Source organism: Nomascus leucogenys, chromosome 15 (assembly GCF_006542625.1).
Source record: "Nomascus leucogenys isolate Asia chromosome 15, Asia_NLE_v1, whole genome shotgun sequence".
NCBI lineage: Eukaryota > Metazoa > Chordata > Mammalia > Primates > Hylobatidae > Nomascus > Nomascus leucogenys.
Window position 1 is genome coordinate 42,056,462 of NC_044395.1, and position 25,306 is coordinate 42,081,767.

The following is a 25,306-nucleotide window of genomic DNA, read 5'->3' on the forward strand; positions in this document are numbered from 1 at the left end:
CTTCAAGCTGCATATGTAGGTTGGAAAACTGATCCGTTGTACACCCAAAATACCACTTATTCAAAACTCGTCACCAAAAACGATAATTTTCCCTTGACTCACTGATTTGACAGAGTCATTCTATTGACCAGCTTGCATTCACCCATGATAGTTTTGATAGAATTGTGTTGGCCAGATCCTTTGCTCCAGCAGAAAAGGACAGGTGAAGATTGGAAGAGCAGCCCCATGTGGGTCACATGGCCTCAACTTCTCAAAATGGACATTGTGGAAAATGGAGCTTGTTAATTGCCAAGAGTTTGGACAACAGAAGAGTGTCAATTTGGTAGACAAGTCAGAAGGACTGTACATGAAGGAGTTCACACAGCAGGCCTGACTGCTATCCTTTGGAAGCCTGTTTACAAGGTTGGCCTTTGGCTGGCATCTGGGAACTTGGACTTCAGGAGGGTTCCTATCGTTTCTAGAATAACGAGGGGTTCACTATTCCTAAACTGTGCAAACAATATTGTTCATGCTGAACACCTAATTTCCTTCTAGGATTCTAGAAATTTAGTACATCCCAGGCAGAGGCTGCCATGTGACCAGCCCCCAATAAAAACCCTGAGTGCTGAGGGTTTTCTTTTTCTTTTTCTTTCTTTTTTGAGACAGAGTCTCACTCTGTTGCCTAGGCTGCAGTGCGGTGGTGCCATCTTGGCTCACTGCAACCTCCGCCTCCTGAGTTCAAGTGATTCTCGTGCCTCAGCCTCCCAAGTAGCTGAAATTACAGGCACCCGCCACCATGCCTGGCTGATTTTTGTATTTTTAGTAGAGATGGGGTTTCACCATGTTGGCCAGGCTGGTCTCAAACTCCTGACCTCAGGTGATCTGTCAGCCTCAGCCTCCTAAAGTGCTGGGATTACAGGCATGAGCCACTGTGCCCAGCCCTAGGTGCTGAGTTTCTAATGAGCTTCCCTGGTTGGCAACATTTCACGTGTTGTCACAACTTGTTGCTGGGGGTGAATTAAGCATGTCCTGTGTGACTCCACTGAGAGAGGACCCTTGGAAACTTGTTCCCCTTGGACTTTGCAAAGCATATGCCTTTCTTTTTGCTGATTTTGCTTGGTTTCCTTTCATTTTACTTAATCATATCTGTGAGTACAACTATGTGCTGAGTCTTGCAAATCGTCCTAGTGAATCATCAAACCTAGGAATAGTCTTGGGGACCCCGACCCAGGGACAGAAGAAAAAAGTGAACTTTCTTTAGATAATTATTTCCAAGCTAGGTGCCAGCTCTTTTAACCTAATGAACCAACAGAGAATGAAGATAGACATAAAATGTGTTTTTCTTTTCCTCTCCCCACAAGAGATCAATACTATTTAAGTTTTTTTTTTTTTTTTTTTTTTTTTTGACAGGATCTTGCTCTGTCAACCAGGCTAGAATGCAGTGGCATGAACATGGCTAACTGCAGCCTTGAATTCCTGTGCTCAAGCAATCCTCCCACCTCAGCCTTCTGAGTAGCTGGGACTACAAGCATATGCCACCATGCCTGGCTAATTTTTTTTTAAGTTTTTGCAGACATAGGGTCTTGCTGTGTTGCTCTGGCTGATTTAACTCCTGGTCTCAAGTGATCCTCCTGCCTTGGCCTCCCAAAGTGTTGGGATTACAGGTGTGAGCCACTGCACCCAGCCAATCAATGCTATTTCTTAATTGACACCTCTGAATTGCTCTATCATTTCTGAGGCGTGGATGGAGATTTACGATAATTCTCTTTCTTCTAAGGATGGCCACATGAAAGACATAGACATCAATATTTTCCTGATGCTTAGCTTATGAACACATCACTGTGGTGTGAGGTTGAAAGGCAGGAGACTTCCAGCATTTTCAACACTTGCCCCTCTAAATCCTTCTCACTGAAGTTGCCAAATTTACTAAAATTAGGTAGGTTTTAAGAGGACAAGGAAATTTATCTGGAGACATCATTGATTAGTTTTTCAATTAAAAACGAAGACCACATAGGTACTGGGAATCTGGGATAAAAAGAAAAGACATGACTCCATCTCAAATGGCTACTAGTGTATGGGGGAGCCTGGGCGTGCTGGAGTTGGCTCACACTGGCTTGTGAGAGCTGACTGTTAGACTGTCAGGAATTTTGTGAACTAGTTCCTATTACTTTGGTATCCTGAAATCAGCCATGATCAGAGTATTTATACAATAGAAATTGGCAGAGGCAACAAACTGGTGCTCTTCCTCTTTCAGATGTTTGTGAAACATTTACCTGGGGGAACAGACAAGCATCCAGAGAACTGCAGTGCGGTGAGTACTGCCAAAGATGAGCTCTGGAAATCAACGTAGATTTCAAGCAAAGAGTAGGTGCATATGTAGCTAGGGGCCATTCCCCAGGGAGTGGCCGCACAGTTCTAGGATCCTGGTTGGGTGGGGCAGGTGGAGCTCTGCTGCTGGCACAGGTAGGGACACACTGTGGTGGCCAGCGAGGTCCATGGAGGGGCCTTTCCTTGCCTGTGTGCAGACTGCAGAGGCAAGGCAGAGGGCATTCCTCCCTTTCTGGAATTCTTCCTGGTCCCATACTAACTCCTTGTGATGTCAGTTCTGCAAATTACAATTAACTCTTGCACAGCATAGGTGTTAGCGGCGCCAACCCACTCACAGTAAAAACCCATGCATAACTTTTGACTCCAAAACTTAACTACTGATAGCCCACTGTTGATTAGAAGCCTGACCAGTACCACAAACAGTCGATTAACACATATTTTGTATGTTACATGTATTATTTTCCATATTCTTACAATGAAGTAAGCCAGAGAAAATGTTATTAAGAAAATCATAAGGAAGAGAAAACATATTTACTATTCATTCAGTGTAAGTTGATCACTATAAGTTCTTCATCATCATTGTCTTCACACTGAGTAGACAGAAGAGGAGGAGGAAAAGGAGTGAATGGTCTTGCTGTCTCGGGGGGGCAGAGGCAGAAGAAAATCTGCATTTAAGTGTACCTGTGCAGTTCAAACCTGCCTTGTTCAAGGTCAGCTGTATCAATTTGAGCCCTACTCCCTGTCTCTAACCTCTTCTGTGTATATTTTAACAGACCTTCACTCCATATGGAACATTTTCTGGAGCTTTTTGGAGGAAAGCTCAATTGTGCCCAAACTTTTGGAAAAAACCTTATTATTATTATTTTTTTTTTTTTGAGGGAGAGGAGTGCTGGAGCTGCTGTCTAGAAGAGGTGGGGATGTGCTTAGATTTCCACAGATGTAGGACTCGATGATCTTTATTTGTTCAAGCCTCCAGCACTCTTTTCAATTTTCCCACCAAGGAAAAATCTCACAAGGCACGTGCTCAGTAAGAAGTTACATAAGATTTCAACATGTATACCAGGACAGATGGAAGTTTTTCTGGAGGTAAAAAGTCTCGGGAAGTCGGGGAAGCCACACTAACACAACAAAACTAAAACATCCCTTTCAGACCAGAGACCCCTCTCTTTGAGGGGTAGACTAGGGCTAAAGAGCTTTGCTCTGTAGCACCTCTTTCTACCGAGCCCTGTGGCATATGCCCTCCTAAATACCACGCGAGCAATGAACTAAAGACAAAGAAAAGGAAGCCCTTAAAAAGAGTCAACACGATTGCTAGTTTCATTTTTTTCTTTTTACTTGAAAACTTGTTTTAACCATCAAATTTTGGCAGTTACAAACCTGTACACTGTTGTGTTTTTTTGTTGTTGTTTCTTTTTTTTTTGGCTGTCTTTTTTTTGTTTGCTTTTTTTTCTTTTTTTTTTTTTAGAAAAAGAACACAAGACTGAATACTGCCACCAGCAATATATGCAGGAACAATCCATTTCCTTAAGAACAAAATCCACTCTAAGTGTTAGCTTTCCCCTTTGCATAAGGTTTGGTGTGTGATGTGTGTGCAAGTTGAGGTGAGTGTGCATGTATATGAAGAAATGACATACCTCATTAAGAGTCTGAAATTGCATAAAAATAAAATAATAACTGGGCAAAACACATTCTTTTTTACAAATGTCAATAAAAACATTTTTCTTGAAAACAGAGAAAGTTAAATGAAAACAGTAAGAACCAAAGAAAGGTTACAGTACATTTTGAAATGAGTAAAAAACATCATTTTCAAATCTAAAATCCTTGTGTGTGTGTGTGTGTGTGTGTGTGTGTAGTTACCTCAAAAGTTTGCAGACCAACAGCATGGATGACTTACAATTATATTCGACCCCCCAAATTAAAGCATCCTGATAGGCATCAAATATAGTATCTACAAAAGCCTGGAAAATTGAAACCATTTATATACAATTTTATAAACATTTCAAACACCAAAACATACATCTTTTACAAACTAGCCTGTTTGCATCAGGCAAATGTACAAGACAATCTCTCTGATACAGTGCTTAAAAAGAACTGCTTCCATTTCCAAACACATTTGCCACTCCCAAAATGCAGTAGTGAGGGCTCATACGATTGTTAAATAGTAGCAAGTCAGGTATTTGTTTGCCAGAAGGGTACTACAGTACATACTAATCGGTCCAAACACGCTCCAAATGACTCTACGATTCTCAAGTGCATTCTAAACACTAGAAGAGACTAATTATGGCCTTTGTGTATTATTACCTACTTGTAATTATTGCTTTTCATTATTATATAAGGAAAGAAATATCATATTCTTTTCCTATCTCTTAGCCAGCTGGCTAAATATTAACTGATGCCAAACCCACAAATGGTGACTTTAAACCCCAGCATTACACAACCAGAAGCTCAAAGACATTGTGGATTTTCATCAGAATAATGTGCAGTTGAACAGTGTGGGACACAAACCAGCAAAAACATGTAACCACCTTCTCACAGAGCACACAAAATGATGACATGGAATAAATGCCTCTTCAAATCTCCATTTCCCATGGTTTGAAACTAAAAAAAAACATTAAAGCCTAACCACTTTAGCAATACCTGTGCACTGGGAAGGCAGCGGAGTGAAGAGCCAATTATCTGGACAATCCATGCAAAATGAACACTAGATCTTCCTGAACTACTTCACATAAAACTGTTTTCTGGATCTTTAATAATTTATTTTGATAATCTCTTTTCTCAATTCCCCTGACTTTGATGATGCAAAAATAGCATCAGTGGGGGTAGTGGGTAGGGTGGGGTGGGAAGTAAGTAGGAGAGGACTGATGGTAGATATGTTCAACCTGCTTTTTTCCAGAATGTGCTAGTAATTTCCAAGGGAAGTTCCAGGCAAATCCCAGAAACTAGTTCCCTTTCCAGGCTTTCACAATGATTCCCTAATTGGATGGACCTCAAAGCATGGACCACCTACTCATGTTCCTAAGTCTTTTACATGGCATTTCATGAATAGGCAGGTCAAGGGTACATGGAAAGCTGGCATAGACTAGAACGCAGCAGCAAAATATTCATAGAGGAAAGGGAATAAATGAAGCATGCACTTTATTCACCTTTTATTACTCCCAAGTTCTTGCTTACTATATGACGAGCACCAAGAGTCTAGCTATTCTCAACCTAACCAGAATGTGTGCAATACTAGTAAAGTGCCTACAACAGATTATGGGAAATGGCTTCCAGGAGGTGGCACATACATGTTCGAAAAATGAGAAAGACATTAATTGATTTAAATAGTTTCCACATGGTTCATCATGGTGGAGGGGGTAGGACAAAGAGTAGCCAGTGTTTGTGGGAAGAAAAAAAATGCAAAACCAAAACCAAAAATGCAACCAGTAGGTAACAGTATAATCAAAGTTTCACTACAACTGATGACTGGTCTGTGCTGAACTCTGTAATTATCATTTCATCCCTATTATACAAACATTTATTTGGCAAAAGCAGCATTTCGATGAATGTCTACAGAAATGTATGAATTCTACAACCCCTCTCCCTAGGGTGACTGCAAGGAAACATAAGATCATGAGGCTTCCAGAAAAATATTCTCCATGAATTTTCTTTTATAGCATATTCCACAGAAGGAATGGTGGAAGTCAGAGGGTCCATCGAACCAGGTGGCTCCCATGCTGAAGGCAGTGTAGGGGTGAACAATATGATGTAAAAAGAATATTGGCCAGATGGATGGGTTCTACTCCTTGTTAAGCGAATTAACTTCCTCTGTGGGCTTGGGCAAGTCTCTTCCCCTCTCTGGGTATGTTTCCTCTTTGATAAAATAAGGAGTTTGGACTAGCAAATAGGATTCTTCGAGCTTTTTTGAATCAGTGGTCATCCCCACCTAGTAGCATCTTGGCCTGACTGCAAAGCATTTCATAATCTACAGGGAAACCTAACTTTCCAAAAAGTGAAGAGATATCATGTGTTTAAAGATAATGAATCAAAACACAATACATGCTTGCCTGGTATATATTTAGCTGCAGAGCTATTCTGCAGAAAATCAGGGGACAATATCCCAAAGAAAGAGATATTTTATATAGGTCACAGCAAAGGGTGGGCACAATTTTCTTCAGTGGCTTCATGACTGCATTAGGATCTATTTATTCTTTCATTACTGTGTCAGTCAGGCATTCTCCCTGGAAGAGATGCTGTGTAAGCAGTAGTGACTCATCGGCATTAATCTCATTCTAATATTTCCTGGGGGCAAGAAATGAAATGTTGGTTTTACTTTGATGGTTTGCATTACTTAAAGTGTAGCAGTGACTCTATTCTAGGCCATTAGTTTGTCATTTTTTTCCATGATTCTTGCAAATGTGCTTCTTACATAAGAAAAATACCAAAGACTTTCTCGAAAGCAGCCTTAGTGAAATTCATTTATTTCAAGACCACAGTGCGGATAATACCTCCATGAGTAGGTCTGACCAAGAGACAGGAAGAGAAAGGCTGAAAAACTTGTGAAGTGTATCCACTTACTTAGAAAGTTTGGGAATGAAAAGGGATTTTTTTTTTTTTTTTGCATAAACATTCAGAAATACTGACTCGTAAAAAAGAAGTGGATTAAACACAATTGAAATAACTAAAAATATGTCTGAGTGAATAATGCACAGACTAGGGACAGTACAATTTACACACCAATGCCATATGTCATCAGAAACTGTGGACACAGATTTGCTCATTAAGCAGATAGTGCAAATATGCATATATTTACCATGGCCACTGCACAGGCGGCCATAATCTCATTGAAGCAAAAAAGGAAAGTCACTCAACTTGTCAATTTTAAGTTTTGAGGACTGGATTGTTATATTTCCAGTGGAATAATTCTCCTGTTAATTTTGGAAATCATGGCCAAAGTCCACAGATGAGAAGGGAATCCCAGGGTGTAATCAAACATTACACATTTTTAAAACAGAGGTAAGTTCTGGAAAATTATAACAAAATACTGTTTTTAAAAAGCACAGTTTTGGGCTGGGCGCAGTGGCTCATGCCTGTAATCCCAGCACTTTGGGAGGCCACGGCAGGTGGATTACGAGGTCAGGAGTTCGAGACCAGCCTGGCCAACATGGTGAAACCCCATCTCTACTAAAAATACAAAAAATTAGCCAGGCGTGGTGGCACACACCTGTAACCCCAGCAACTTGGGAGGCTGAGGCAGGAGAATCGCTTGAACTCAGGAGGTGGAGATTGCAGTGAGCCAAGATCACACCATTGCACTCTAGCCTGGGTGACAGAGTAAGACTCTGTCTTGAGAAAAAAAAAAGCACAATTTTGCTTTATTGGCAGTACCAAAATAAGGTTAACTGAACCAGAGTAAAATATGACATTTGATGTTTCTCTAACACCATAGAGATCACAGAAATTGAAAGGTATGCCATGCTCGCCGGCAGAATTTTCAATATGGTCCATTTCCCAAAACCTTCACATTAGCTTTCCTCAAGAGCAGCCTTACTGAGTGCAAGCACATATTTGTACATAGGCCCAGACACACACACACTATTATAATTTATACACAATAACTAGTCTACTTTCCTCTTTTCTTAACATAATTGTATTTATAATGGTGACGCTACCGATTTAGAATAACAGACACCTTTCCTCTGCATTATCAAGAATTGTGATTATCTAGGCTGCAAACTTTGAAGGTATCATTTTTTCTTTTTTTCCCCCGGAATTTGTGAGTTTTGCTTAAACTTCTAAAAATATCTAATTGTAGAGAAGCTATATGAACAAAGCCAACTTTTGTAGCAATGTTAGATTTACCGACTGGAATATTTACCAGAAAACACAAAACCAACCAGATAATCACATTCTTTCTAATGTTCAAACAGCTTTAACTTCCTCCCCCACCAACCAAATGGAACCCAAAAAGCCTCATGTTGCTCTTCATTGATACCTTTCTCGAAGATCATAAAACCCAACTATATTAGATTGGATGCTTAACACAAACAAACAGAAATAACTGAGCATACTAAACATGTTATTCAAACCTAATTTTATAGCTGAAAATTGGGCAGCTTATCAAAAAAATAGAGTTGATTTAAAAGGCTTCAGCCCATTTTCTGGTTTGTTTAATAATATTTGTTTCTCTTTTCTTTCGCCTAAGAGACTAACTTTTCCAACAATCATTACTACTATTTTCATTTCATTGGCTCAAAATTACATGCAACAATGCCTCTTTGATTGTTGCCAGTTTTTAATACTGCAAGGATTGATGCTGTAACACTTTCCAGGGCACAATACTGCACAAAGCCATACACGACTGGCTGTATAACTTAGTGGGTGAAATAATTTTTCCCTCTTTGCATTTTTAGCTGTGAACATAGGTACCTACATCAAGGATTACCAGTCACCTCTCAAAAACAATTTCTGAGCCTTTCATTTTCACCCAACTGGAATCAAGCTTGCTTGTTGGGACAGTATGACTTGTGAAGAAGTTTCTAGTGGAAAAATACCATATTCCCTTCTCATTCCACAGACAACGCTCCACTGGGACAGAAGCCCAGCCAATCTGCTTCCACTTTTCTGTAACAAACAGGGTGAAGTACCCACGATATGGTGTCTACACTTGAGTCTGGTGCTGAGTCTCCACAAAGGGAATGTGAAGGCTGGCGAGGCTGAGCTCTCCCACGCTCTCGTAGTCACTCATGGCTACTTCGGAATCGTCAAAGCCGCAGTTGGCTGACACATCCGAGGATGAGGTGCCTCTGGAATTGTGCAAGGACAGAGACACGCTGTCTGCTGGGCCTGTGGGCTCTGTGCCCTGGTTCATGCTCACAGCAAAAGTACTAAATTCACAGCTGGCAGGCGGGCCCACCAAATCCGTTTCATTGGGGAATGGGTGAGGAGGGAGATACTGGCTAGGATGAAACTGGGGCCTTCTCCTGCAGTCTGGGCTCAGTGTGCTGGCCAGGGAGACAGACTGGGAGGGTGGCAGGGCCTCATATTGGTCCGGGAAGTCCTCTGGGAGAGGGGGAGGCAGCTGGTCCTGACTCAAGAACTCCTCTTCATGAGGCGGTGGGTATTCACTGTCAATGTCATAACCACCCAGGTAGTAATCGCTCTCCAGTTCCCGTGTGCTCCCCTGGTGTGCAGACCCTCCATCCTGGTTCTCATAGTTGGGCACTTCCTCTATGTCTGACAGGCGGGCCCCTGGCATCCAATCAGAGGTGTCCCAGTGATAGGCTGCAAGAGAAAAACCATGACAGTTAATTTCCTCTATACTGGAGTTGGTGCTTGGCTGGGAAAGGAGCAGGGAAGGGACCTGACATGCAATTTTTAGCATCCAAGAAACCCTAAGAAGCTTCTTAGAAGGGTCTATGGGGTCAGCCATGCTTTGGCCTGCAGAGAACAAGGCGATGGCAACTCTGACAGGTTGACACCTGGCTGCTGCAGAGCCTCACACTCAGCCATGCCATGAGACGAAGAGCGAGGGCACACCGAGGAGACAGTTCCAGGACCCCTGGGTACTGTCCCCACTCCCTCTTCCTAGCCACATGCTATTGCAGAGCCAGACTGGCAACATACTTGCAGAGAGGTCCATCAGCTGTGCTGTGGACCACAGGAGGCAGGAAGGCGTGCAGGCAAATGGGTGAAACACACGCACAGAGGATGAGGCTAGGAGGGGAATGCTGGTGGAGCTTTCACCTCCAATACTGAGCGCACGAGACACCTGAGACATGCAAAATTCAGATCACGGCAGAGGGACAGGAACAGGGTAAGAATGAACTCAGCAATTCAAAACACACAAATAAAAAGTTATGCTAGGGTTGCGGCACAGTCACCTCGATTGTAGTTCTGTCCTTGGTCCATGACAGACACTGTTTAAATACAAAGTGAAAAGTAAAACTGACAGTCCAAACCATGTGAAGAGGGATAAAACAGAACATTTGAGATGACTTTTAAAAACATGCTCCTAAAGGCCTATGGGCTATGACTAAGTTTAGCCTTTTTTATTTCTTCCCATTGTTATTTAGGAAAAAAACAAAGCAAAACAAAACAGATAAATCACATTTATGCCAGGCCCTGATTTTATTAAGTTGCTAATAAAAGTTACCTGGTTGAAATAAGTATCCATAATATTGCAGCTCTGAATGATTTCTTAAGGATTCCTGGCTCATAATAGGTGCTCAATGAACACATGTTGAATATAAAGATAAATTTAGTATTAATCTGGATTGCAAATAATTGGGTGCTCTTCTCTTGAAAGGGATTTTATAAACAGCGTACCTCCTATATTTTTTATAAATTATGAACTAGGTTTTTTTTTTCAAAATTTTAAAACAGATCCATAAATATCCCACATCTCATCAGAAACCAGCTGTTTATTGCCCCCTCTGTGGCCAATCCATTAAAATCACTCTTAGTCCAAAGTAACAAGGAAGCAAAATTTCAAGAAATGCTATGGAAGAAAAAAAGTAAATACCTTCATTCTCTATAGTGTCAACTACATTGTTGACAAGCTGAATGACAGTCACTATGGAGGCTTGTGGTCAGGAAAAGAAGATCGGAGGGAGGGGAAGGACAGCTTCAGGTTAGTTGTGTATTTTAAACACACCTTATTTTAACAACAACAACAGCAACAATGAAGGTGCGGCATGCAAACACCCAAAGCCTCCCCACAATCTGTTAGGGAGTGTACCAGTGGACACTTTTATCTAGAGGGTCCCGGGATTTGTGGAATGGAAGATAAATGGCAGCAAATCCAAGGTCAGTCCTCCTGAAAGGCAGGATAGGTCATGATTGCTGAGTCATAAATTCACCCCTCATGACTTAGCAAAATCAATTTAGGAAGGCAGTGGCTCCTCAAGCTCATGCTAATTTCTCATTAACAACTCCCAAAGGCTCTCAGAGGAAGACCTCACTATTTCTGGGGATAATTATTTGTTGGTCAGTCATGCTGCTCTGAACCAAATGCCAGTGGTAGAGGATAACCTTTGCAGGGTTGATGGCTTCACGGTCACATAATGCCACTGACAGCCCAGAATGACCCAAAGCCTAGCTCCCACCAGTAAGATTGGACAGAAGTCAGCATTTGGCCTCTCGAATAATTAGAATAGAGAAGGAGATATCTGTCGTCTATATAAGTTGCCTTAATGCTCAGTACAACGGCTTGTGGAGAAGTGATCAGGCTTAAAACCAATTTGATGAAAGTTCCTAACACCACCTGCCTCATTTGGGACCAACTTGGAATGTTAACCCTAAAAGGGCAAGAGTGTGATCCTCAGGGTGCACACAGCAGAGCCCATGAGAACAGTTAACCAGGCGTCATTGTTGGAGCTGCTGCCTGGAGTCTGGACTCTCTATATTCTTTTTTTTTTTTTTGGGATGGAGTCTTGCTCTGTCGCCCAGGCTGGAGTGCAGTGGCGCAATCTCGGCTCACTGCAAGCTCCGCCTCCCGGGTTCACGCCATTCTCCTGCCTCAGCCTCTCCGAGTAGCTGGGACTACAGGCGCCCGCCACCACGCCCGGCTAATTTTTTTTTTTTTTGCATTTTTAGTAGAGACGGGGTTTCACCGTGGTCTCGATCTCCTGACCTCGTGATCCACCCGCCTCGGCCTCCGAAAGTGCTGGGATTACAAGCGTGAGCCACCGCGCCTGGCCTATATTCTTAGGTGCTTCTATATAAAGTGCAAACTAGCCACAGCTTTTCTTCTGGCTAGGGAGGAGGAAAAGAGGATACATCAAGGCAGACAGATTTGGGAGTGTGTCTTGGACCTTCCGATAATGGTCAGAAAAAATCCACTGTTACACAATTTGTTGTCCCAGCAGACAGATACACTGAAGGCATCTGCACTTCTCAGAAGTGCCAGCATTTGAAAGTGGTGATGAAAATAGGCTCTTCTACTTCCATGATTGCTTCTGTGGTCTTGGAGCTCACCTGTTTCTGTATTTGCCTTGGAGGCAAGGGCTATGCCTTTTTCATTTTGTACTCTGGGAAAAGGTTTCATCACATGGAAAGAATTCAGCAAGGATTTATAGACTGAATGATTACATAAATTAATAAGTATCCATTTGTTGCTAGTTGCTGACAAATGGGAAAATGACCTAAGGTAAGGCTGCTTGTCTCTGTGGATGACTGTTTGAAATTATTCTTAGTTTACCCAGCACGTTGAAAACACTCACTGTTTTATGACTGTTCCCGCTTCCCTCCCCTTCCCTGGGGAGAACAACCCATCCTCCGAAGCTGGTTCCTCAGCTCAGAAAACCCAGTCCAGCATTAGCACCCTATCCATAAGCATAAGTTCACAAGAGGTAGAGGTAGCAGCTTTGGAGTGTCAACAAAGTCTGTGAACCATGAGAAATTGCATGCAACATTTTGGGTGTATGTGCATTTTTCTAAGGAGCTGCTTCATAGTTTTTAATAAATTTTCCAAAAGCCCATAACTCAAATGATTATAAGGGGGATTCAACTGAATGAAGATTCCACTGGTTCTATAAGAAGGTTTTTGTCTCTGAACTAATTTCTAATGATGGGGATGTTGGATGTACAGTGAAGAGGGAAGAGATCATTGGTAAAATAAAAAAAGAAATAAATTACTCTGTCTGCTAGAGAATATCATTTGGGATGAAGTAGTTCCACCACACACCAAATCAAAGAGGACTCACTACTGGAGGCCCAGGGTAACTTCATCAACCCCTGATACAGATCTCTGGGCCTGTTCACAGCTACAGCTCAATGGGGGCTCCTTTGGCAATGACACCCAACAATGGAGTAAACCAGGGACCTGGTGAACACACTCAAAAGCCCATGAACAGGTTGAGAAACAAAGCCAGTTGCACCACCCTCCTCCCAACCATGGTCTTCCAGAACAGGAAGCAGAACCCACCCGCTCCGAACAAATCTGATGACTTCTTACCATTGTCATCACCAGAATCTGACTGGAAGGAGCTGAGGGACTGAACTTCAGAGTTGCTGCCTTTATTACTACCTGCAAAGCAGGTCACTTCTCCCGGGTCATCAACCCCTTTGTCTTCGTGGACAGTAAAAGAGAAAGCAGAAATTACACTGGTTACCTTGTGCCTATTTCCAGTCCCGCCCACCCCCCTCCCAGCTAGTTCACTTCTCGAGGCCCTTTCATTTGCTTAGAGAAAATAATTTAGCTCCACAATAGAAAATTGACTGTGCCATTGGGGGCAAAGGTCTGTCAATCAAGTGATTTACATTATGGATTCGAAACCCTTCGCCCATAGTAAATGAGCTTCCAAACAGCTGACAGCCAAAAGTAGCTGTTCCTTTCTCAAAGTGAAACAACTGAGTAAAGAGTGAAATGAGGATGAAGTGGCTGCATTGCTCTTTGCCATTCAGAGTTAATTTACATCATTTACATGAACTGATGAGGTGTCAACACCAGGTTAAATGAGATTACTTTTAAAATACAGGTATAAATATTTTATAGGCAAGAATGCCTTTACATTTATCCTAGCTTCCATCTCTGGACAGTAAGTGGAGTTTTCAGCATTGCCTTCTAGAGGGCAGCGTTGTATCATTTTTGGGAGTGACCATGTTCTGCACCCTGTGTGAGGTAGGAGGGCTGGCAGTGGTGTGGATATGCCCTTATCCACATATGTCCTCCTTCTTTACTGTACAAAGACAGTCAGAAACACACAGATGCACATGCGTGCGCACGCACACACACACACACACCAGGGCTACTTTCTTATTTGATGGACTAAAGGAAGCAATAAAAACAGCCTATATCTTGAGGTTGTCAAGTGCAAAATGAATTAGTAGCCCAGAAATTGTCTCACCAGCTAACTCTGCCTTGCTTAACAAAGAAGGAAATATATTCAATACAACCCAACAATACTTTGGGGGAAATGTGAGTTTTGTCCTGAGGTGAATTCTAGAAATAAAGCTGTCACATCAGCAAGGAGTTAGGGCAGTGATCACCAGGAAGAGCTGCAAATCATCATGTAATGCAATGGTACAAAGAGATACAGACTTGTGATTAAGGGAACATTTATTCCTCTCCGTGGCCACAGAAATCATGTTTCTTCCAAAAAGGGTGATGTCAGGAACAGGCGTGGTGGCTCTGCATCTGCTGTCAGAGGCTGAGGCCACAGGAGTTGGCTAAACCACCGATGTAAGTGGAGAGATATGCCAGGGAGACATCCACCTCCTAACGGCCACATTGCAGAAAATATGACAATGAGCTTCAGAAAACCACAAGGTGTGCACAAGCTTAGCCCTGAACACAAGGAAGGAAATGACAAATAATCCACTCTGTTGAATGAAGTGCTGAGCATAAAACTCCTTTCTCCACTCCTTCATTTATTAACTCCTCCCTTTTTTATTGCTAAATAAAAAAGAGCCTATTAGCTAGTGGATTGGCAAGATTATAGTGAAGTCTAACTCAACAGATAATTTGAGAGGGAATATATTTATGGCTGAAATTCAAGGGCAACTGCTTAAAATACATGTGTCTACAGAAAGACAATCAGCAGATAGCATGTTGGGGCAGCACTAGAATAGAAAGAATTCATCCTTGGCCCTCTGCTATCACCAAGAAATCCTCTTCCTCTAATACAGCTCACCCTCCTTCCTGCCAAAGCTCCCAAGAACAGCGCTGGTAAGAGCACAGGTTTAAATCCTGATTTCTCCTTTTGCTAGTTAGGTGCCCTCAGGTGAGTATTTCACCCACTGAAGGGAGTTTTTCCTCCATGGAATGATGGCCTGGTAATGGTACCAACATGGGGGCACTATGATGGTTTAAGGAGATGATGCAACACACAGCAGTGTGCTTCACATTCACCTGCTGCCCTGACTTTCTCATCAAACCTCTTGGTTCTCAACCCTTGCATTCTGGCTTCTGCCTTGATGGCTCTACTGAGAAGCTCTTGAGATGCTGACTCCTCTCGTCATCAAGCTCACTATACATCTATTTTAGCCTGTGTACTCCTTGGTGGTTTCACAGCAGTCAACACTGATGACCTTACTGACATTCTCCCAGCTTCTGCACAGGGGCCCTCTCCTTTTCCCTCCTCTTTCCTTGTTGGCAAGTGTTTGTCTCCTTGCCTGGCTCCTCCCCTTCTGCCCAAAGCCCACATGTAGTCATCACCAGAGTTCTTTTGGAGGCCTGGTTTGACCATCCTCTCTGTTCTTGTTCCCTTGGTGAGTTCACCCTCCTACAGAGTCCACCATCCTACATGCAGATATCATTCAAACTTTCACTTCTAACCTTGACCTCTCACCTGAACAACAGAGCCAGACATCTCTCGGGTAACCCTTTACGTGTCCTCTACACTGAGCTGCTTCCTGTTCCTGGGAGGGCATCTCCAAAGTGTCCTACTGAAATCTTACTCATGCTTAAAGATATCAGTAGGAATACCCCCTTCCTCTATGAAGAAAACCTTTATCTCCCTGGCTGCCCATGGTCTCTAGCTCCATCTGAAATCTTCCTGTTTCCTCCTTCTCCCTCAACATATGCCACAGTACTATAACCACAGCCTTCTAGGCTACCTAGGACACAGCTGCTACTGGGATACAAAGCCATTTGTCCTGATGAAGTTATAGGTTACAGCAAAGCTTCCTTTAGTCTCCTTGTGATGGACACTACAGCAGGGAAAACAATCTCTCACATAGACGTTCACAGAGACTACCTAACTGGCTCTCTGCTTTCTTCCCTTTTTGAGAAGAAAGCCTGTTCAATTTCTTCTCCTAGGATCAGCCAGAGCCAGCTTTAAAAAATGTAAATTAGATCATGCCAGTCACTTACTTAAAAACCTGCAATAGTGTTGCTGTTAAAATGTATCTGTTCTCTGGTGCTCAGCAAGCTCCAACTGCACTGACCTCCTCTGTGTTCTTCTACACACCAAGCTCCTTCCCACCCCAGGACTTTTGCACCTGTGGCTCTTCCCTATGCCTAGAATGTTGCTGTGTGAGGCCAAGTGAAGAGGCAAACACCACCATCTGGCCCAGACCACCTTTCTGCCTTGTGGATCCCCCTCTTATTTCATGGTCTCTACATTCCAGCCAAGAAGAAATGACTTGCTTTTCTTTTGATCACATGGGTCTCCCTACAGTGGAATATCCTCCTTTCCCCAGACTCTTTAATTCATCATGGTCCAATTGAAGTGCCACTCTGCTTTTCTCAAGTCTTCATTCTAAGACTGGAAATACTCTCTTCTTCCAGCCTTCCAGAGTGCACTTCTGGACATCACTCAAGTGGCTTTTTGCACTTTGTACATAGGCCCAGACACACACACACTATTATAATTTATACACAATAACTAGTCTACTTTCTTCTTTTCTTTTGCACTTTGACCAGTGGGTGGCTATTGTGAGAAGAGGATGGGTTTTGGAGCCTGGAAGACTTGGGTTGGGGTACTGACTGCCTTTTACTAGCTGCCTGACCTTGGGCTCATGATGTTACCCTCTCTGAGCTTCATTTCTCCCATCTGTAAATGGGAATCAGTACCAGGACAATTTTCCAGAGCCGGTGTGAACATTCGACATCAGCACATGTCATAGCGAATGCTCTGCACGTGGGGTCTCTCTCCCTTCCCTTAGTGTCCTCACACAGCGCCCTTGCAGGTTCCCTGTAGGCACAGAGGGGTGAGCATTACCACTTCCTACTCACTCTCAGTTCCCGCGTCCCAGCCATTCTTCCGGATGGAGTCGCAGTCGGAGCGGCAGGGTGACACGGCGGGGAGGTTGGGGGCCACACTGCACACGACCACGCCCCGCCGGGCTGTCAGGATGCGGGGCGACTCAGGGTGAAACGTGGTCATTTCCTGGTGCTCGCCTCCCAGCCCATCCACAATCTTATCCAGGTTGCTCCTGGAGTCGCTCTGGAAGCAGGGTGTGTAGGCCATGGGGCGCACGGGGACCTGCGGGGGCCCCACCTCCTGGTAGACGTTGCGGCCGTCCCCACTGCCGCGCAGGTTCCGGAACGGGATGCCGTTGCTCTTGTTGAGCAGGGCAGCGGTGGCCGGGTCCTGCACTAGCGTGATGTTGTTGCGGGAGTAGTTCTTACGGAAGACCTTCTTGCGGAAGACGATGAAGAGGACCACCAGGATGAAGATGACGAAGAGGACCACGGCGATGCCGATGAGCTCCTCCTTCCCCACGTAGGAGTGGCCAGCCTGGATATTGGGCACCACCACAGGGCGCAGCCCGCAGTACTGGCCCACGTAGCCCGGGGTGCAGTTGCAGAGGAAGGAGCCAAACACGTTCACGCAGGAGCCTCCGTTCTCACACTCCTCTCGTTCGCACTCATTGATGTCCTCCTCACACCTGCGGCGACACAGAAGCCCCTCCCCACCGTCAGGACCAGTGCACACACGTTGGTATACGGGAGCTCGAGAAAACACAGACATCTTTAATAGAAAATGATGCACCTAAAGGGTACAGATGAAGCAGGACAAAGATGTTTGGTGGGGGGGAGGGGGAGCTAATTTAGGCATTTCTGTGGTCACTTTGGTCCCCAAGTCATCACCTTGCCTTAAGGTGTTCCTCCCAACCCAATCTCTCCCAGGTCTTCCTTTCCTACCTGGGTTGGGGGAAAGGAAGAGACTGAGGTGGGAGAGGAGAGGAGGAGAAAGAGAAAGAATAACAGACGCTATTGAAAAGGTACTGGACTCCAAATCCGCAGGAGCAGATGCATCTCAGAATTTAAAATTGTGCAATTTTAGCAAGGACATGCAGCACACATCTTTCACATTATGTAAAATACTCCTCCCCCTCACAGAAATTGGTGCTGGCCGTGGTATCCCATAATCAAAAATACCAGTGTTTCTGCAGTGAAACATATGGATATTCACACTAAATGAGAGAAATAAAGAGTAGAAAGAGCCTCAAAACAGTTTTGAACAGGTTTTGCCACCAAATTAGTTTGCCACTAACATACTCCAAACCCTTTAAGTTCTCAGAGCTTTTGGGATTGTAGAATTGCAGACAAAGAACTGTGAATCTATATATTGGTTATAGGTTTTCCCCAGAGGAAAGTCTTTGGTTCTGACATTTTCCTCTAATGGCTACAGTAATTTTTGGTCCCTCTGGGAAGCTGGGGGCTGCAGGTGGGTGGGTGAAGGGCTACATGTCTTCAACATTCTGTGCTTATGTTAAAGGCTAATACTCATGTAGATTTTCAGGAAGAATGACTAAAGTATTCTAATGAAAAATAATTAAATCAATTTTATTCTCTTTAAAGCAATCCATGGCTCACTTTGAGTATAAGGCAAGTGTTTCAGTCTTACTCTTTCTTAGCTTAGTATTATTTGAGAACACAGACCTTCTTTTTCACTTTTCTCTATTTCAGCAATTGTTCTGATATTTAAAAGGTCAGATCACCTATAGTTTTGGTAATCTACCTTTTAAAATGTAGCCAAACGAAACCTAATTTGAACAGATAGAGGTGAGGTCAGCCGGAAATTAGTCACAATCACAGAGTATTTAAAAATAAATGCCGCTTTATTACTTTAAATTACATCCAACGATTCAAAGTCAGCTAAGTATTTTCTGGTAAAGTCCTCGGGAGATTTGCTCTAATGAATACATAAGACTGATCTGTAATTAGAATATCACTTGCTTGAGATTACATATATATACTTCTAAAATGATCAAGGATGGCTGAAACTGGCATTTTACCAGGAATTTAAAACGGTCTCTTTCCTTTTGGCAAACATTTAATTTTGTTTATTTCCTAGTGAAAGAAAGGTTTGCAAAGGGAAGGTAAGTTTCAGTTTCTCAGAATGATAAAAAAAAAATAGGCAGTAGAGTCCAGTTAATGGATTCTGCGGAAATGGGTAGTTTGTCTGCCTCCGAATTATAATAGAAATATTAGGTGGCCTAGATGACTTTCTTTTCTCCCTAGTTACAGACTACATAGTAATCATACACAATTTTGAAGATATAGGGAAACATAAAGTAGAAAATATGAATTACTCATGACCCTACTACCCAGAGATAATTCCTATTAACATTTTAGTCACCTGTAAGCACTCCTTATATGTATCGTGCAGATGTTAACCCTTTGCCTGTACTATTAGTGGTAAATATTTTATCCTCATTAGTTGCTTACTGGTTTGTTGTAGCAATAAAGACAATGTAGAGAAAGACACTTATATAATCTCACTTACGTGACTCCAGTGAGCCCAGCTTTACAATTGCAGATGAATGCATTTCCTATTGGATCACAGGATCCTCCATTCCGGCAGGGGTTTGGGAAGCAGGCTGTAATCTCAGATTCACAGTTTCTGCCCGTAAACTGTGAGAGACAGGTACACTGATAGCCTGGGGAAACAGAGGACCTCATGAGCCATGGATGCCACTGCTAGGGCTGAGTGCTTGGACTCAGCTATAACATGTCCTCTCAATTCTTTGTTGAACCGTATCATAGGAAGGGCCCAAATTCCAAAGGTGGTTAGCAAATTGATTGCTTGAAACATATTGCCACAAAAATGCCAAGTTACAGTTTGGATTTCCTGCTAGCCCACAAAATTTCACCTAATTAGCCACATACATGAATGCTAGTGAGAACTGTAAGACCCATCCAAGGGACAGATTTCAAGAGCAGAACCCAAGATGGGGAGGAAGATGTTTTCTCCCAGACACCATTACTGCACAAGGCAGATGCTTCCAGACAGGAGTGGTTTACTATTGATACCATGCTATCTCTTTTCCTGAGTCACTGTCCTATCTCCTGTGCCCCTTCTCCTTAGCCAAGTACTGAAATCCCACCCAGAGAGGGAATGAGGGGAGAGCAGGTAAAAGGATATCTGTCAACTCAAATGAACCCCAGATTGGCAAAGGCACAAGGAAATGGAAGGAATTCCAGCCTTTGCCCAGCTCCCCTGGTCTGATCCTGATTTTTGCATTTTTTTTCACTTGCTCCCCTCATAAGCCCATCATGCAGAAATTGGTAGTAATATAATTATCCTCACTACAGAGAATATGAAATATCAGATGTGGAAAGAGGCATTATCGACCTCTCGAGATGCATTATCTCTTGAGATGGAAGGGATGAATAACTAGTAAGGGTGTTCTTTCTTCCCTCCTTTAAAAAAAAACCGTAAGATTTGTTTTTTTAAATTACAGATATACATGCACCTAGTAAAGAGGAAGGCAGTTCTACAAGTTTTATTTTGTCCATTAGCAGTCTTCCCTCCCATTTACACTTCCTCCGAAGTAACCTGGGTATCCCTTTTGGTATTTCAATATTTCCTTCCATAGTATTTGACTATTTTTGTGATTATTTTAGTGTTAGGCATTTTCTATTAGCTTTCCACTATGCTTTTTTTATTTCAAACCTTCAGCCTCACCACATAGGAACATCTCTTGTGATGCCCCTATCTCACAATATATTATAGTATTGTAATTTTGGTTAAGTCAATGCAGTGTTTGCATTATGACGATAATGAAACGTTATTTGCAGCTAAGCCATGTAGTAAGCTCGACTGTATTTTTATATTCATGGATAACTGGTTTGCCCTGGAGTTAAAAAATGTCCAGTGTTTTTGCTTGCTTATTTCTGAATATTGACTGTTAATTTAACTAGAACTCTTTATCAACCCGGTCTCTCTGAGTTTAGTTGCCTCTGCTTCCCTGTATTTTCATCCCCTGAATTAGTCTCTCCTGAGGCCCTCTGACTGGCTTCACCCTGAATGTTGTCCTCTGGCCCTGCTTTCCTGCTGTCCTACATTGGATCTGGTGATTCCTGTATCACCTGCCTGCCTATTTCTTGGTTTACTCTCTCACTTCACTAGAACACATTCCACAGTTACTTCCTCCAAAAGGGTTTATAGGAAGGAAATCTTGTGAGACTTTGCATAGCTGAACATGTCTTTACTTCACCCTGACACCTCTTTGAGAGTTAGGTTGTGTAAAATATTATAAGTAATCCCTCCATGTAGCTTTTGAGAAATCCAAAGTCATTTTGGCTCTTGGAGTTTGTATGTAACTTGTTTTTTTTCCCCCTCTCTTTAACATCTTAGAGGATCTTTTTGCCTCCAATTTTCTGAGATTTTGCAGTGATGTACTTTATATGGGTTTATTTTCAGCCAATACTGGATACTCAGTGGGCTCTTGCAATCTGGAAATTTTTGTGTTTTCACTTTGGGAAAATTTCTTTTATTATTTCTTTGGTAATTTATTTTCCTTTGTTTTCTCTATTCTGTTTTTATGGAACTTCTATTTTTTGGATCTCAGATCTCCTGGACCTTCCTCTAACTTTATTTTTTCTCTCTTATATTACATCTCTGTAAGGTTTTGCTTTACTTTTTGTGACAGTTTCTTATCTCCTTCACTTTTATTGAGATTTCATTAATTTGTCATTTTCCAAGAACTTTTTTTGTGTACTGAGTTTGTTTTTTTTTTTTAACATGTAACATCCTGCTCCTGTGTTGTGGTTATGGTATCTTCTCTTATCTGTCTGAGGATATTAATAATACTTTTATGAAGTTTTCTCCCTGCAGTTTTTTCCAAGTTGCTTTTCTCTGTTTCTTTGTTTTGGTCTCTGTGATATTTAACTTTATGTGTCAACTTGGGCAGCCTATTGGTAGCCAGATGTTGGGTCAAACACTAGTCTAGATGTTGCAGTGAAGGTATTTGGATATTTGTGGATGTTATCAATTTATTTATTTCTATTTTTAGCTGTCAGTCTCACTTTGGTATGATAAAATGCATAATCGGTTACCTTTAAATGAAACATATTACTGTCCATAACTTGGGTGGGCCTCATTATTCAGTTCAAGGACTTACGAAGAAAGAATCCTGCCTCAAGACTATAACATAGAAGAAATTTTACCCGAATTTCCAGCTTGCTGGCTTACTCTGCAGATTTTGAATTGAAGACTGCAAAATCAACTCTTACATGAATTTTCAACCAGCCAGCCTGTTCAATCATAAGCCAATTCTTTGAAATCAGTCTCTCTCCACATATATGTATGTGCACATGCTCATGTATATACACAAATGGTCTCTGCCTTATGATTGTTCAACTTATGATTTTTTGACTTTATGAAGGTGTGAAAGCAATATATATTCAGTAGAAATGTGTTTCAGTTAGGCTAGGCTAAGCTATAATGTTTGGTAGGTTAGGTGTATTAGATGCATTTTTTACTTAAGGTATTTCCAACTTATGATGAGTTTATTGAGATGTAACCCCATCACAAGTTGAGGAGTAGCTGCATATATCTCCTATTGGTTCTGCTTCTCTGAAGAACTCTAATACATTTTCTATCTTCCAAATGAGATGATTTCTTTACTTGCAACCATTGCTTATTAGTTCACGTTGAAGAGTATAGCAATAGAAAACTAGAAATCTGATGAGAAGCTCTGAGCACATTGATGGGGCTCAGCAACTGTAAAACTGAGTCAGTAGCTTTGGCATGGTCAGTTTCCCTAGTAACAGATCATCATCTGTTCAGAGGGAAGGTAAAGTCCTGGTTTCTAATACTGGGAGGTTGGGTGGTGGCAGAGGAGGGGTGGTTGTGAGTCTCAGCATCCAATAAGCACATCATATTTACTTTAACCCCTGTATAGCACAGTGTCCGGCATGCTCCAGTCCTGAGACCCTGCATTTCAACATCACCTGCAGGCTTTGCCACAGCATTGGGGGAGCGATTGCCTGGTTGTGCAGAGGGAAGGTGGGAATCCAGATTGAATCCTGACTGCCTCTAAACCATTTTGAGCAATTCTTATTTTAAGCTCTTTTCCCCATCTCTCCCCCTTCAGAAGTGACTGGTGCCTCCAGTTCCTGAGTTTTTGGGGATTCAGTCCCCTGAGTTTTTGGGAATTCGGTCCCTTCTACCAGCTGGAATTCAGGTCTCTAAGAGCTTCTTTTCTCTCTCTCTTCCTTACCACCTGTCTCTCTGCCTTCCGCCTCCAAACTTGTGTTGGTGTTGTCTACTTCCCCATTCTCCTCACTTCTATGGGCTTATGACTCATTTAAAAATAACTTACTTTCATAGTAGTGGGGTTGTAACAGCAAGCTGCCACCTTTACCCTGAAGTGGCCAAAAAGGCTTTCCCCATATCTAAGACCTTTTGTAAATACTGCAAGGAACTATTCTCACTCTTACTTGAAGGGTTCTTGGGTTTCTCCTCTTCCAAATTTGTCAGTGACTGATGTTGGGATTATAAAGCTTGACCTCTACAGATACAAGATAGTTAAAAATGAATAGTTTGAAATGAACATATGCTCTCATGTTTTGCTGAATCCCCATTACAGATAACTCCCATGTACAGAAGGAAGAATGATTGTGTGTGTGTGTTCATAGGTTCACAGAGAAAAAATCTTATCTTCAAGAGGCAGGTGCAGGAGCCGAGAGAGAAATCTATATATTTCCAAGTGGAGGAGACTATGGAGCCCCAGCCTTCCTGGCACCAAGAAACACAGAGGGAAAGAGACTGAGGCTCAGAGAGCGACACATACATATTAGAAAAAGAATGCCCTTAAACGCAAAGCCAAGGAAAGGCCAAGGAGCTCCTAAGGAAGGGCCATTGTTGATGCCAGCTATGTCTACAGAAGGCCAGCCTGAGGTTTCTGGGTAGAGGCAGAAGTCTGAGGTATGCTTGCTTGAAGTTATGTTGACTTGGAGTTATTTGTTTCATTTTGGGAAATTGCTCACCTTAATAGAATTGAAAATTGCTGAAGCCAGCTGGTATTGGGAAAAATGCTTCTTTGTGTCACCTAGCTAGATGTTGGCTATGATGGCATGTCTTTAGACAAAGAGTAACTTGTGAGGAGGAATTAGATTCTTTTTTAGAATATAATCTTAGAAAACCACAGTACAGGACTCTGAAAAGCACATCAATGATGGGGAGGGAAGTCAGGAATGGGGGGAGTCCAAGGCAAGGTAGGTAAACTCGGCAAAAACTCCCTCTCCAGCTCCTCTTTGGCAAGCCTCTAACAGTTTCTTAAATAAAACTGTATCAGAAGCACCTGGGGGCAGGGGAGGGTCAAGGAGGGGCTGTCCAGATCTAAGGGACATTTAAATCACTATCATGGAAACTGGATTCTAACTCAGGTCATGGGACTGATTTTTGATCTGATGGCAGAGAAGCAATTTGATGTCTCTGTGCCTTGGAAAATCAGAATTTAAAATAAGACACTACCTCTAGAGCACTATTTTACTTACACACAGTTCCTTCTGAATTTTGTCATTTTCATCATCTTTTGTGGAGTATCTAGCACTACTTGATGCAGCAGCTAGCTTGGCTGATTAACATATCCACATCAACTGAGTGCCTAAGTCATAGATGGTGGTGTGGCTGGTGCCAACTCATACAGGGTCCCAAGAGGTAACTGTTAAATATTCAGGAATTTGGCAGGTCAGTTGTTAAACCACGGGTAGCCTACATCAGCCATGTGGGAAGTACTTACACCGCAGTCATCAGCAAATGCTACAAATCAGGGCTTTTATTTTTAGAGAACTGGTTTACCAGCACACCCCTGGAATAGGGACTATGGCAAGCACTGGGGATACAAAGACAGAAAAACTCCATTTAGAAGCACGCTATAGAAGAGGCAACTGAGGTACAGAGAAGCTGATTGCTTTGTCATGGTCATGAAGTTGGTGTGGATTTGAACCCAGGCAGTCTGGCTCCTGAGTCCTGAACTGTATTTCTAAAAACCACACTTCATTACCCATTCTGTTTATCAGAAAGAGCACCAAACTGTCTAGGATCTTACGATTGCAAACTCTTGGGGCATAGGAGGCAGAGCCCTTTGGAAGAAGTCTTGCTTTTAGAACTTTAAATTTGGAAGAGTTTTATGTTAACACAATGAGAGGGAAAAGCAATTGGTATTTTTAAAAAGTGGTCAGATTTTTTTTTTAATGAAAGAAGAGTGATATCTGTTGTTCAGCCTCTGTGAAAAGGCTTGTTTATGAAAATTAACCTGTTCTCACAAAATATTATTTATAATCTCATTATCCTGGTATGATCCCTATTATCAATACTTTTAAAAATATCAATAATGA

At 42.3% G+C, this 25,306-nt stretch overlaps 1 protein-coding gene across 2 annotated transcripts in view; it reads right to left on the minus strand.

Moving 5' to 3' along the window:
- Positions 1-3,619: 3,619 nt before the first annotated feature.
- FAT3 (FAT atypical cadherin 3) overlaps positions 3,620-25,306 on the minus strand; it is a 667,316-nt gene continuing 645,629 nt past the window's right edge. For both annotated transcript variants that reach the window (XM_030828899.1, XM_030828900.1), the window contains 6 exons: positions 19,464-19,617; positions 16,964-17,619; positions 13,241-13,354; positions 10,808-10,867; positions 10,167-10,202; positions 3,620-9,567 (listed from right to left, as the gene is read on the minus strand). In XM_030828899.1, the coding sequence (XP_030684759.1) occupies positions 8,945-9,567; positions 10,167-10,202; positions 10,808-10,867; positions 13,241-13,354; positions 16,964-17,619; positions 19,464-19,617 (1,643 nt within the window). In that variant the 3' untranslated portion in view covers positions 3,620-8,944. The remainder of the gene's footprint in view (positions 9,568-10,166; positions 10,203-10,807; positions 10,868-13,240; positions 13,355-16,963; positions 17,620-19,463; positions 19,618-25,306) is intronic.